Source organism: Procambarus clarkii, chromosome 9 (assembly GCF_040958095.1).
Source record: "Procambarus clarkii isolate CNS0578487 chromosome 9, FALCON_Pclarkii_2.0, whole genome shotgun sequence".
In the NCBI taxonomy this organism is placed as follows: Eukaryota; Metazoa; Arthropoda; class Malacostraca; order Decapoda; family Cambaridae; genus Procambarus; species Procambarus clarkii.
In genome coordinates, this window is record NC_091158.1 from 11,595,787 (window position 1) to 11,609,578 (window position 13,792).

The following is a 13,792-nucleotide window of genomic DNA, read 5'->3' on the forward strand; positions in this document are numbered from 1 at the left end:
TATAGATTATATATATATATATATATATATATATATAGATTATATATATATATATATATATATATATAGATTATATATATATATATATATATAGATTATATATATATATATATATATATATAGATTATATATATATATATATATATATAGATTATATATATATATATATATATATATAGATTATATATATATATATATATATATATATATATATATAGATTATATATTATATAATAGATTATATATATATATATATATATAGATTATATATATATATATATATATATATATATATAGATTATATATAATATATATATATAGATTATATATATATATATATATAGATTATATATATATATATATATATATAGATATATATATATATATATATATATATATAGATTATATATATAATATAATTAATATATAGATTATATATATAATATATATATATATATAGATTATATATATATATATATATATATATATAGATTATATATATATAATATATATATATATAGATTATATATATATATATATATATATATATATATATTATATATATATATATATTATAATATAGATTATATATATATATATAGATTATATATATATATATATATATATATATATATATTATATTTATATATATATATAATCTATTATATTTATATATTATAATATAATATAATAAATATTTGTATACAGTACTGTATATCATTTAGACATGGCATACATATGAAGGGATTTTGTAGTTTGAAAAATACATTCTTGATTTATAACAAAATATTCCTTTCCCTCCAGCACTACCTAAGTTTGAGGATCAGCCTCAAGATATGACTGTGTTTGAAGGTGAACGGGCACGGTTTCCTTGTGCCATTGACGGCTCTCCTCCACCAATCATCAAGTGGTTCAGAAACAGTCATCCTTTGGATCCTGACTCAAGGATGACACGCCTTCCATCTGGTAGGTACATTCTGACACTGAAGAGATAATGTAAAGAAACTAAATACCCCAGTATGTCTACTTATAAAAGGATAGTTGCTGCTAAAAAAAGAAATTAAAAACAGAATAAGGATTTGGGTTGGGATATGGGGGAGGTGGTGCCCAACCACTTGGATGGTCAGGGATTGTTAGCCTACCTGCATGAAGTGAGACAGTCGCTCTACCATCCAGCCCAAGTGGTTGGGCAGCAGTTCAGGAGGTAAAAAGCAAGAGGGGGGGACATTTTAAAAAGTGCCATATATACAAATTTGTGTGTGCATGTGTCTATCTATCTATCTATGTTGGTATGCATTGTGTTACCACAATTTTATCTTCATTAACTATGTTCAATTGGTTTGTTTTTCATCAGGTGCCTTAGAAATAGAAAATGTAGCTGCAACTGATGATGGTGAATATTATTGCCAAGCAACGAGCCTTGATAAGACCAAGGTATCACAACAAGCCACGCTTCAAGTAAAGGAAGGATATGCACTTCGTGACCCCCAGTCTCCTGTATTCATTGCTCAGCCAAAATCTGTAGTTGGCACAGTAGGAGCAAACATAACACTAGATTGTGCAGCTAATGGCTATCCAGAGCCAACAGTTGTTTGGCTAAAGGATGGGGCAACCATAGACATGGCGTAAGTATGATTAACATTTATTAACGTCCTCTGATATCTGTTTCTGTATATGATTTTTATTGTGTGCGCTTGTGTGTTTGAGGTATGTAATTACCAAAGTGTAGTTACAGGATGAGAGCTACGCTCGTGGTGTCTTGTGTTCCCAGTACTCTTTGTCGTATAACGCTTTGAAGCTACAGTACTGACGGTTTTGTGTGTACTCACCTAGTTGTGCTTGCAGGGGTTCAGCGCTGGCTCTTTGGTCCCGCTTCTCAACCGTCAATCAACTGGTATACAGGTTCCTGAGCCTACTGGGCTCTGTCATATCTACATATGAAACTGTGTATGGAGTCAGCCTCCACTACATCACTGCCTAATGCCTACTCTGACACTAAAAAAAAAATTCTTTCTGACGTCTTTGTGGCTCATTTGGGTACTAAGTTTCCACCTGTGTCCCCTTGTTCATGTTCCATCCGTGCTAAAGAGTTTGTCTTTGTCCACTCTGTCAATTCCCCTGAGAATTTGTAGGTGGTTGTCATGTCTCCTCTTACTCTTCTGTTTTCCAGGGATGTAAGGTTCAGCTCCCTTAGCCTTTCCTCATAGCTCATACTTCTCAGTTCCGTGTGTGTGTGTGTGTGTGTGTGTGTGTGTGTGTGTGTGTGTGTGTGTGTGTGTGTGTGCTAGCTTTTGTATGAACTTTAGGAGCCTAATTTTTTCACTATTACTTTACCTGCATAGACTGCCAATAATATTGTTTAAGTCATTGCATGCTTATGTTACCTATATTGAGACTGATCCCTATACCAGGAGGTGGTGATTGTTTTGTATTCTCTTAGTGTTGTGGCATTTGTGTATAATGCCCCTGCTTCTGCTTTAGCATAAAGTTCTTAAATTAGGTATCCTAAGTAAGAATATCTTCATCTCTGATAGGAATATTTTAATATTTTCACAGAAGCTTTTTTTTTTTACCTATACCCAGAATAACCACCAGAGGGTCTATTCATAAAAATCTAAAAATCCCTTCCAAACCTTCTCTTGGCATCTTGGGTGACCACCAAGGGCGGGCTGTCAGTTACTACCAGTTGTCCTGTCTGGCCTCACTGCACTGACAGCCATCAGGTTGCAGCAGCAAACACGCCTGCAGGTTCCCTGACTCGAGCTAACCCACATACATTGATTAGCAACTTTGACTTGCTTTCATATTAAAATCTGTTTTTATTTTAGCAGGACCCACATCTCTTGTGTCTATGGGTTCCTGTTTCCTCTAGATTTGCAGAATCCACGACGTGTTTTGGTTTAAGTGTTCAGTTCTTTATCTCTTTGAGCAGTGCAGGGGAATCTTATTTCATCCCCTTTTGATTATGTTATATAGCTCCTTTTCATGTGGCTCTTGGATATATTTCCTTTTTTTGTTTCCATCCAGTGAAAGATGTTCCCAAATCTTGGCATGAGTGATATTTATTTGTATAGATTCATTTTTGAGTAGCATGGCAGAGTACATATGCTCTTATAACTCAGGGACCCAACTTATAAAACATTTTAAAGTTTTCTGTCTATAATATTTAAATATTTTTAAGCACCATCCTTCCTATTCTTACCTTTCACCTTGCACTTACCTTCTAGAAATTACCTTCTTCTCATACCTCCTACCCACCTCACTCTACTTATTTATTGGCTCGTTTCTTCCTCTCTTCTTCACACACAACTTGATAATGGTCCAGGACAGACCAAAACATTGTTGTTTCTCCATTTTCTGATGTGTGGTTTGATAATCATATCTTCAGCCACATTATTGTGACTTGTTGTCTGCATACAGTATTTCTAAACCATTCTATACATTCCCAGGATTCTACTATAGCCAATTCTCTTCCTGCTGTTATGGTGTTAGCAAAGATCCAATGATTTTATTAAAAGCTATATTTTCTGCTGAGAACACAATTTTATATATAAAGTAACTCTCAGTATCGACTGTACTTAAATTTGTTCACTTTGTATTTATCTTTGTTGACATTCATATATTTAATTGAAGTTACAGTATATTCATTATTTCTGCAGTGACTTGGACACCAGGTTCTTGTTTTTTGGTACAACAAGAAGCTTGCAGATCATTGGATTAAAAGAAGAAGATGGTGGCACATACATGTGTCGAGCAGAAAATAGAGAAGACTCTGTTGATGCTGTAGCTCACATCCAAGTGCAAGGTAAGACAAAAGGTTAAAAAAATAATAAATAAAAATACAATATAGGAAACACTAGTCCTAAAATGATGTTACTAAACAATTTAACTATAATTACACACAGAAATCACATTAGCGTGATACATCAAATGAACAGATCCACAAGGGCCGTGATGAGGGTTCGAACTTACGTACAGGGTGATCCCAGACGCGCCTTAGTCGATTGCACCACGTCATGATAAAATAATTGCAATTGGAAGTGCTACTGCTTTCACATGGATCCCGCAGCCTCTCGGATACACAAACCGGGGTTTACACAATTCCCCCATGCACTCGGGCTCTGTCAACAAGCTGTTCTACCTCTTTGCCCTTACTTCAATATACACAAAAATCACAATAGCATGATACATCAAATGAACAAATCCACAAGTGACAGTGATGAGGGTTCGAACTTACGTCCAGGGTGATCCCAGATGCTTCTTAGTCTATTGTACCACGACATAGTAAAAGAATTGCAACCGGGAGTGCTACTGCTCTCACACGGCGCAATCGACTAAGGTGAGTCTGGGATCACCCTGGACATAAGTTCGAACCTTTATTACGCCCCTTGTGGATTTGTTCATTAACTATAATTATGTATGTTGTGTGGCTAGCTTACTTCAAATGTAGCTTATCAAAAGTTTTGATGAAATGTCACCTAGCTGCTCTTTTGTCATTAACTTTCAAGGTGTTTGCTCCTTTGTCATTAACTTTCTCTCAAGAAAAAGACCAAACAACCATGAACTATGGGAATGGAAAGCTTTCAGTGTGCTAACAGGAGTCAGAAGTCATCTGTTACTGTATTGTGTACAAAGAAAAAACAGTCAAGAAAGCTTGCCATTCACTCCCTGACTCTGTAGGGATTCTTTTTTTTTAAGCATCCCTGCCTGGTCATTGATAGAGAAAGTGAGACATTGGATATTTCTCTATCCAACTTGAAACGTTCTCAACAAGTTTCATTCATTTACATTAAATAAACCTTCTTCAAGTGATAGTCACCTTCAAAAAATCACCAAGTATTGCTGTGCTAATGGCTAGTTGGTCACCTGGCTGCTGCTGCTGTCACTGACCACCACTAGATATCACCACCTATAGTGTCAACAGAGCAACAAGGATTTGCCCACTTCTCATTCAGCCTGATTAGAACCTCGGACAGCACAGGGGAACTTGAGATAAAGTATGAGCAACTGAGTGGCCAGCTCAGTAATATCACTAAAGTCCAGTATCAGATCCCAAGAAATTTTAAAATTAAGTCACAAACTCAAGAGGAGGAAGAATACAGCTTAAGCACAAAAAAATTAGCACAAAGATATCTTTGAGTCCCAGTAGAACAGTTGGGTTCATCTTCATCTCTATTTCTGTATAGCTGGCTGGAAATTGTTTAGAAATACACAAAAGTCTAACCACACACATGTAGGCATCTGTTTAATAGTGCAGTCTCGCCACACATTCATAACAAATTTCAAGTTTAAATGTGTCACTTCAACTGAATTCAGGGTCTGTGCCCAGCAAGGGCTTTAAAGGCAGAGAGCCATAATGAATGTAAGGTTGGCAATTACTTTAGCTACTATTTTGAATGTAGGTTCTGCCTCGCTTCTAGGTATAATCATGTCAGAAGACCTCAATTTAAAGAATACAATAAAATAGCTGTCACAACTGCAAGAAAAGTGACAGTTAGATAAAAAGAACCTTTCCAGCAAGAGATGCCATACCATTGATTATACTTTTTAAAATATTAGTGCTCTCTAAGGTGGAATATTTTTGCACACTAACGGCCTCTTATTGTGACTTTTGCACACTTATTACTTGTAAGAGCTCGGTAATCTGAGTTCTGGTAACCCAAATCTTTGGGTGATATGAATGAAATCGGGTTCATTTTTTCAAGTAAACTGTGGGAGTAAGCAGTAAACTATAAAAATGTTAGAGTAAATGGCAGGAGAATGTGGGTAAACAAGAATAACTGGATTGTGGTACAAAAATGTTTACATATGGTCATTTTTAGACATTTCTGGTAAGAAATTCGGCTAACTCGAAGGTTTGGATACCTTGAATAGGGGTAGGCACCATATGATTTGCATTTCCAAGCATAGACCATACTCAAATTTAATATCAAGTACTTTTCTGGGGGAGCCCCTTCGGCTCCCCAGAGCTATCCAGGCTAATATGAATATATTAGACTTTGGTATCAGTCAATGTGAAAGGAGTTCTTGGCCTAATGGAGACCACGAGCCAAAACTTGGCCCCCTCAGAAGAGGCACAAGGAGCAATGGCCTATGGAAACCCCTGTGTAGTTGGAAGCATTCCATGTTTGAAGAAGCATTCCGAAGTCAACATACGAAGGGACAAGAAAAACAGAAGGACCACCAGGAAACTTCATACTGCTGCCGAAACGAAGCACGCAGTGGGACACCATTCACATTGGCCAGAGAACTGAGGGGTGGATTGCCGGCGTGAAGATCTGGTGCCCCCCCCCCTTTCCCTTCCTGGGGAGTGGGGGCTGAGCAGACAGCAGCGTAGTGACACGGTGACGTCATGCTCATTTGCTCGTTTTCATTTAGGGAGTTCTGAACACTAGTTCAGCTTTTAGAAGAAATATTTTAACCAGAATATGGGTTTGTTTTGGGGCGCCTACTTTTCTGGGTGCCTGACCCGGTTGATGGCAGTCATGAAATGCTTCAAACCTCACAGGGTGGGAGGGGGGGCCATAGGCCATTGCTCCTCGTGCTTCTTCTGAGGGGGGCCAGGTTCTGGCTTGTGGTCCCCGGTAGGCCTAGAACTCCATTCACATTGACTGATGTCAAAGTCTAATATATCCATATCAGCCTGGATAGCTCCGGGGAGCCTCCGGATCTCGCCCAGAAAATGGCGTCTCATTACATTCAATGCTGGGTTTTTTCAGTATTATAATATATAATTTTATTTTTCAGTTGCTCCTAAGTTTTTGAGAAGGCCTGTAAATACGATTGCATACGAGAAAGAAGATGTTGAATTGGAGTGTAAAGTGTATGGCCAGCCAGAACCATCTGTGCATTGGCTGAAAAATGGTGAATTGATAATTGAAACAGAATATTTCCAGGTTTGTATTAATTGTTCAAATTTCTTCTTTTATGTTACTGTATTAATATAAATAATAATGTTATATTATGCGAGGCTATGGGTTCCTATAATTGTACTAGAGGTGGTACTCCTATATTTATATTATATTACTGTATACAGTATTATATTATACAGTACAACTCCAGTTCAGTAAACTATATGGGACCAACCCCTAATTTGTTGTAGTGAGGGATTCATTGCAACCTGGAGATGTCTTCAGGATGCATTAACCACACCCTATGGGCTAATTTCACTTAGCAAGATTTTAATTTCAACCTATAATATAATAGACAACTACCAATAGAATGTCTTCAAAAAAAATATAATCACAACTTATTTCTCGCATCCCCAGCCTCAAAACTAATTTTCAAAAGGTTGTAGGGCCATACCTGAGTGAATGAAAATCTTCCAACTCAAAGTAAAAACCATAAAATTTGGTTTTTCATATCTTCAGTTGCTTTCACACGGAGCCAACGCTTTCTTGTATGTTGAGTCCATCTACAAATCATCTAAAATATAACTTGAGCCAAATTAACCATTCATAGCCTAATATTTCCTAAGCACTTTGGGCTGATTTCACAGAGCAAAATTTTAATTTCAACCTGTCAAATAAAGGACAACTCCCAAGAGAACCTGTCTGTACAGAGATTTAACTACCTTAGCATATTTTCTATGCCTTTGCCTTAAATTCTCATTTTCAAAGAAAAATGGACCAATATTAGTGAATGAAAACTCGGAAATTGCAAATTAAATTGAATCATAGAATTGGGTTTTAAATATGCTCAGTGGCTTTCCCAAGGCCCTACTATTACTTGTAATGTTATTAATGTTGTACCCATCAACGAAAATCATTAAAAATATGATGGAATCATATTAAGAGATCATTTGCCCAACAACAAAAAATCCAAAATGACTCAATAGAGGCATAATGAACTCTAGGATGGGGGGGAGGGCAATACAAGATCACCACAGGTACCAAAAAAACTATCAAGAAAGATATTCCACGAAAACAAAACATTAGTCAGCACCACTCCCTTGCCACTAGATGGTAGTTCCAACAACCTGAGGCTCCTAGTTAGTCACTTGTGTCATTTACACATTGTTAATGCAATGATTACCGAATACCACAGGAAGTGGGGGGGGGGCAGTGCGGGAACAGGTAGTCACTGAGGGCTTGATCAGAAAGAGACATTCATTACATTTGACACAGGAATTGTTATGTAGAAACTCGTGTCTTTTTTTTTTTTTAATAAAAATCTGAAATAACTGAAGTCAAATATCATGTGACATTTGACTTAAAAAGCTGCTCTAATATGTACTGTACAGTACTTATATGTTTTGCCATTTGAGTCATATATATACTGTAGTCTATTTGGTGAATTACAATATTGATTTTTACACAAAATTAACTCTGCAGATGGTGAGTGGTAATAATTTAAAAATCCTTGGCTTGGTGGAGGGTGATTCTGGAATGTACCAGTGTGTGGCATACAATTCTGCCGGGGACGCACAAGCTGCCGCACAGTTACGTGTCCAAAAGTCAGGTGAGTATTTTATTTGCAGCTTTCATGTTGAGTAAATTGCAGCAAGTTTATTTTTGTGTTAAACGTTTATTCTGCACTTTGAGTATTAAAATATATTTTTAAATACAGTATTGCATTAGTTTGAAATTTGCATTACAGTATTTGTTATTCACTTAATTTTAATGTAAAATGCAGAATTAAGTGTAATGATATTTAAAACTGAATATTTACTGTTATATGTTTGCCTGATTTTTTTTTTTTTTTTTTTTTTTTTTGAGAAACTGTCGTAACAGTTTATTATTTACATATAAAATGCTTATTAATTAAGTTTTCTACTCTTTAGTTGGCAGCATTATTTTAAAGTGTTTACTGTATGTGCAAGGTTTTTCTATTTAACAACTCTGTTAACTGTTTATATTATGCCTGATAAAAATAATGCACACCAAGATATATGGGATGATGCATTTTGCCATCTTAAAGGAGTGAAGTCAATCACATCAGAGACATTGGAATGGTTACCTCTGTTTGAAGATGCTAATTGTTGTTCATATGTAGATATGTTTGCATGGGCTTTGGTGCATGTTTGGGAAGTTCAGTACAGTCATCCCTGTGGTGTCAGTGGCATCTTACTATCTTCTGCAACTTTGTAAACAAAAAAATGCATCTGATTTCATGAGTAAAGTACATTTTTTCGAAAATGGCAAGTATCTTTAATATACAAGTCAAATACTAGTTATAAGTATATTATCAATAGTTTATCGAATTATACCATCAATTTCTTTTAAATGTAATTTACTCATGCAGAACAGAATTAATTTTCCTTTAGTACTGATTGGTGAATGGTATCTTGATAATGAGGTGTATTGGGTCACCCTCAGGAAGGAGCATGCCATCATCCCCCACAGCCACTACAACCATCAGCAGCACCCATCAAGGTTGGTCATACTGGTTCATGAATGAATGTGTAGTTGGCAGCTATTGAGTATGAGTGTGTAGTTGGCTTTTCATGCCATGAAAATATAGGTTTAGCCATATGACTTGGTGTAAAAGGCTGGTTTTGTTTGAACTTAGCATTTCGTTGTTGGTTGTGTGATGCAGCGAGTCATGTGCGAGTTCATTACAGTTACGCGTGTTGTTAAATTGTTGTTGTACTTGTTTAAGGGATCAAATTAATTATGTTTTGAATAATACATTTCTTTGGGCTATTTGCAATCCTCCAGATTGATAGGAAATATAGAAGCATGTAGCAAAACAGTACTATTGCACATTGGTAACAGTCTCCCTATTTGTTCTTTGAAATTTGTTAGACAAAATTAAAAATAAAAATCTAAACAGCTTAACCAGTCTAGGGCTAACCAAATGTATTTTAGGCTTAACTTAATATATCTTAGGCCTAAAATAACCTGAAATTTCTTTATTTATTTATATATATATACAAGAGTTCTTACATTCTTGTGAAGCCACTAGCATGCATAGCTTTACAGCAAGTTCTTAATCCTAATATTCTCTGGAATACGACCCGCCAAATCATTTAACAACCAGCTACCTATTTTACTGTTGGGTAAACAGAGGCTATAGTTAAGGATTGGTGCCCAGTAAATCATCCCCAGCCAGAGAAATAACATTCTAAATCTAAAATATCATCCTAGGTCTATTATAATACACATGCCTTACTGGTTGCTATCATTTTATACATATACTGTATCTCCCATTGCTGTCCTTTTATACATATACTGTACCTCCAGTTGCTATATGTACTCTCATTTTGGAGGATGGTTTGCTTTTCCATCTGTAACATTTTAAAGTAAAATTATTTCAAAGTTCAGTAATGTATTGGTAATTGATAGATTAAATTAATCCGTTTTATGGTGGTGATGTCTGTATAATTCAACTAGTATGGCGCACTAGTTCTGTTTAAATGCAATTTGAACCTATGGCCTTTACCAGTGAGGGACCATTTTGTTATAGATAACTTGGTCCTACTAAGGAGTTGCACATTTTCAGGTTAAATTGAATTGTAGAGGTACGTTATATACGGCACTGTATTTATTTATGCACTTTTGTATTATGTATGCTTGTCCAGTGAATCTTTTGGTCTTTCTGCTTGTCAAAAAGCTTAAAAAGCATATTGAATTTTGTCAGGAAATTATTGTTGGTGAATGTTTGAAATATGCATGTATAATGTCTGTTGAGTACTAAAGTGAAAGGTATCCAACTTGATAAGTTCATATTAAATAGAGTTTAGATAAATGTTGAGTTAGAGAAGTGAATGACTTTGTTAATGAGTAAATGAGACCTGTATTCATTCATATAAGGAAATATAGTAAGAAGCAGTCATTTATGTAATACTAATATAATGAGAGAGTGGGGTCCCACAGGGCTCAATAACACCAGTAATGTTCATTGTATATATTTTAATGATGTACCTGAAGGGATACAGAATTAAAGAACATGTTTGCAGATGGTGCTAAACAGCTGGGAAAAATAAAACATAAAATTAGGTGTAAAATTGTAAACTTCAAACAAAATTGTTAAACTGTAAAAAAAGTAAACTTCACTTACAGATTAAGGGTTTCAGTACGAGTCTGCTCATTGGAGTCAGAATTCACTGTACTTGGGGTGGTATCATGTGCTAAGTGAAGCATTTCTGCTGATAGGTCTGATAGTACAATGATAGTCATCAATAAAATTTAATGTTGATCATACATAGTATAATATGGTAATTGCATGACTTTCCCTAGGAAATATAATTATATTAATTTGTTTTCTTAAGTATTTTAGTATAGTTCTGTTAAATGATGCTGACTTAGAATTTGGAATTTGATTAAATATATAAATACAGTGGTACCTCGCATAACGATCGCCCCAAAAGACGAACATTTTGGGTAACGAACAGCCCGATCGGCATCAAATCGTCCCGTATGACGAACGCTGGTTTGAGTAACGTCAACACCCACATGGTGGGGGTCGCGCTGCTGCTTGCACATTCTTAGACGCCTCCGACGATGCACATAAATTATGTTGTTCTTGTTTAAAGATGCTAATGATGCTGGGATATAAAAGGGTGACTGCTGAGATGTTGCAAAGCATTGACGTTTTTGTAGGAAAAAGAAATGAAATGTCTGATATACAACAAATGTCAAAAAGGTACGTTCGGTGTTCGGCAGGTAGGCTGCTCTATTATAACAATCTTTCTTTGTTTCAAATGTGTTCCATTTGTTTTGTATTGTCATTTACGTCTCAATAATGGAGAAGCCTACCTTACATACACTGAATAAACCATTATGACATTTTCCTTTCTTCAAATGTGTTCAATATTTATTTTTCATTTGTCGTATAGCAAAAGGTTCGTTCGGTGGTCGGCAGGTCGGCTGCTCCATGTTTCTTAAATAAAAAAAAAAACGAAAAATAAAAGAACTGTTGAAACAATATGAAAAATGGACAAATGCCATAAAGGTTCGTTCAGTGTTTGTCGGGTAGGCTGCTCCATTATTGAGATGTAAGTGACAAATACAAAACAAATGGAACACATTTGAAACAAAGAAAGATTGTCATATTGGAGCAGCCTACCCAACAAACACTGAACGAACCTTTTGCTATAACGAATATGAAAGACAAGGGCTGCTGGCTGGGTTAGTACTGCGTGAGCAACCATTTGTAGCACACGTGCCTCTGGCTCTCAAACACCTGTCCCACACGGTGTTGAAAGACTGTGCTCAGTCGGTGCAATTCAGACCCTATTGTTTGAAGAACATAAGGGTCATAACATAATGCAAAGTAATGCATTAGTAATGCATAATGCATAATGTTAGTATGGATGTGTAGCTAGAAACTTGTGTGCAGAATTGTTTAGTCCGTATTGGAAATGGTCTCGATCACAGTGTGTTTATTAAGTAAATAATATAGTCCCTTTGCATGAAGGAAATGAGATAGGTCCTGTGCTGTTTTTGTATATTCACTTCTCATTCAAAAGCTCATTTCACTTTGTTACCTTATACTTATTATATTGTACATATGTAGCAGTAAGCTGTAATTATGCTTTTAACAACTACCAATTAAATAAGCAGTGGGTATGAAAGTATGAACATTATCCTATCAAGATATCCTTTCATCATATAAATATATTTTATAAAAAAATCACTTTCCCTTCATAAAGTTATGGCTTTAAATTTTTAAAGGTAAGTCTTTTAATGCTGCATCTGAAATTTTTTGGAAGGGTCCCCTCAGTAGCTCCCTGTTGTTACAACCTTGCAATGACTAGGCTTTGGGGATCACACCCATCCTCTACAAACCCACAAGTACTTGCCGGAGTGATCCCAGCCTGAAACCACCGTGTGGTTTTCTGAAGGGAGTGTTTGTGCTCTTGGCTGCTGACACACTGTTGTTGTTGCCATCACTCCTACAATGTTTGCCTCTGTTTAATTGCTGTTTTAAACCAAGCTTCCTTTGTAATCAACAGTTTAGGGGATTGAAGCTGCATTATGGGGTCGAGCCTCCTGCTTCCTGTCTTTGACAGAACCTGGCAGTTGGGCAGTAGATGCCATTTCATGTGGGATAAATTCTGCAGTTGGATTGATATTCTTATGGCAAATTTGCTCCTTCACCTTTATGTGCCGCCCCATTTATTGTCGTGGGACCAACTTGTCCATCTTCTACCACTCGGCTTCTGCTGCTTGGCTTCTGCTCCTCAGCTTTTCAGTCTTCCTTGTTGGACAGAGGCCCCAGAGCAGCTTTGGGTAGGAGATATAGACTCTAGTGATTGGGGGGGCTTTCAAGGGCAGCATCGAGCAGGGCTTATAGGCTTCATTGATTGGGTGCTTTCAAGGAGCAGCTTCTGGGGCTACCTCATCAGTTTCTCTGGTGGAGGTAACAAGGCATTCTATCCCCACTGATTCCTCATGTAGTTCTGGGTTGTGTCAACTGGGTGTGTTCCCCAGCTGTACTTTATATCTCTGGTTTAAGCATTTTTGATTTTCTGCCACTTCATGTTGTCTATCTGGTCCTGGGCCATGTTTGGCCGACTCTCACTTGGTTTCTTCCAGGTGTTTATTCCATGAGGGCATTTCAGGGAATTCTGGCTGAGGCAGAGTTCCAAGCTTCTGGACTCTATCGCAACATGGCCCCTGGTCTCTGGTCTTCAACCCTTAGTGTGTTATTTTGCCTTTGCTCCTAAAGGTCAGCTCTGGTTGTCTTTTCCGTTTTGGAATGGTTCTCTCAGAAGGCTGGTTTTCTCTTTCGAGGTTATACAGTATCGGGTATCTAGTGTGGGGCACCCTCTTGTAAATCTAGTTCTGAATGTAATGAAATACCTGTTCATGCTCTGTTCCCTTCTCTCTCATGGGAGTTTGTGGGT

At 36.4% G+C, this 13,792-nt stretch overlaps 1 protein-coding gene across 1 annotated transcript in view; it reads left to right on the forward strand.

Moving 5' to 3' along the window:
- Window positions 1-804: 804 nt before the first annotated feature.
- The window catches only part of LOC123766238 (neogenin protein frazzled), a gene marked incomplete at its 5' end in the record, with an annotated part of 79,128 nt that continues 66,140 nt past the window's right edge, over window positions 805-13,792 (forward strand). The window contains 6 exon segments of the mRNA XM_045755259.2: window positions 805-966; window positions 1,355-1,625; window positions 3,660-3,805; window positions 6,748-6,896; window positions 8,334-8,460; window positions 9,318-9,374. Of these exon segments, the coding sequence (XP_045611215.2) occupies window positions 837-966; window positions 1,355-1,625; window positions 3,660-3,805; window positions 6,748-6,896; window positions 8,334-8,460; window positions 9,318-9,374 (880 nt within the window).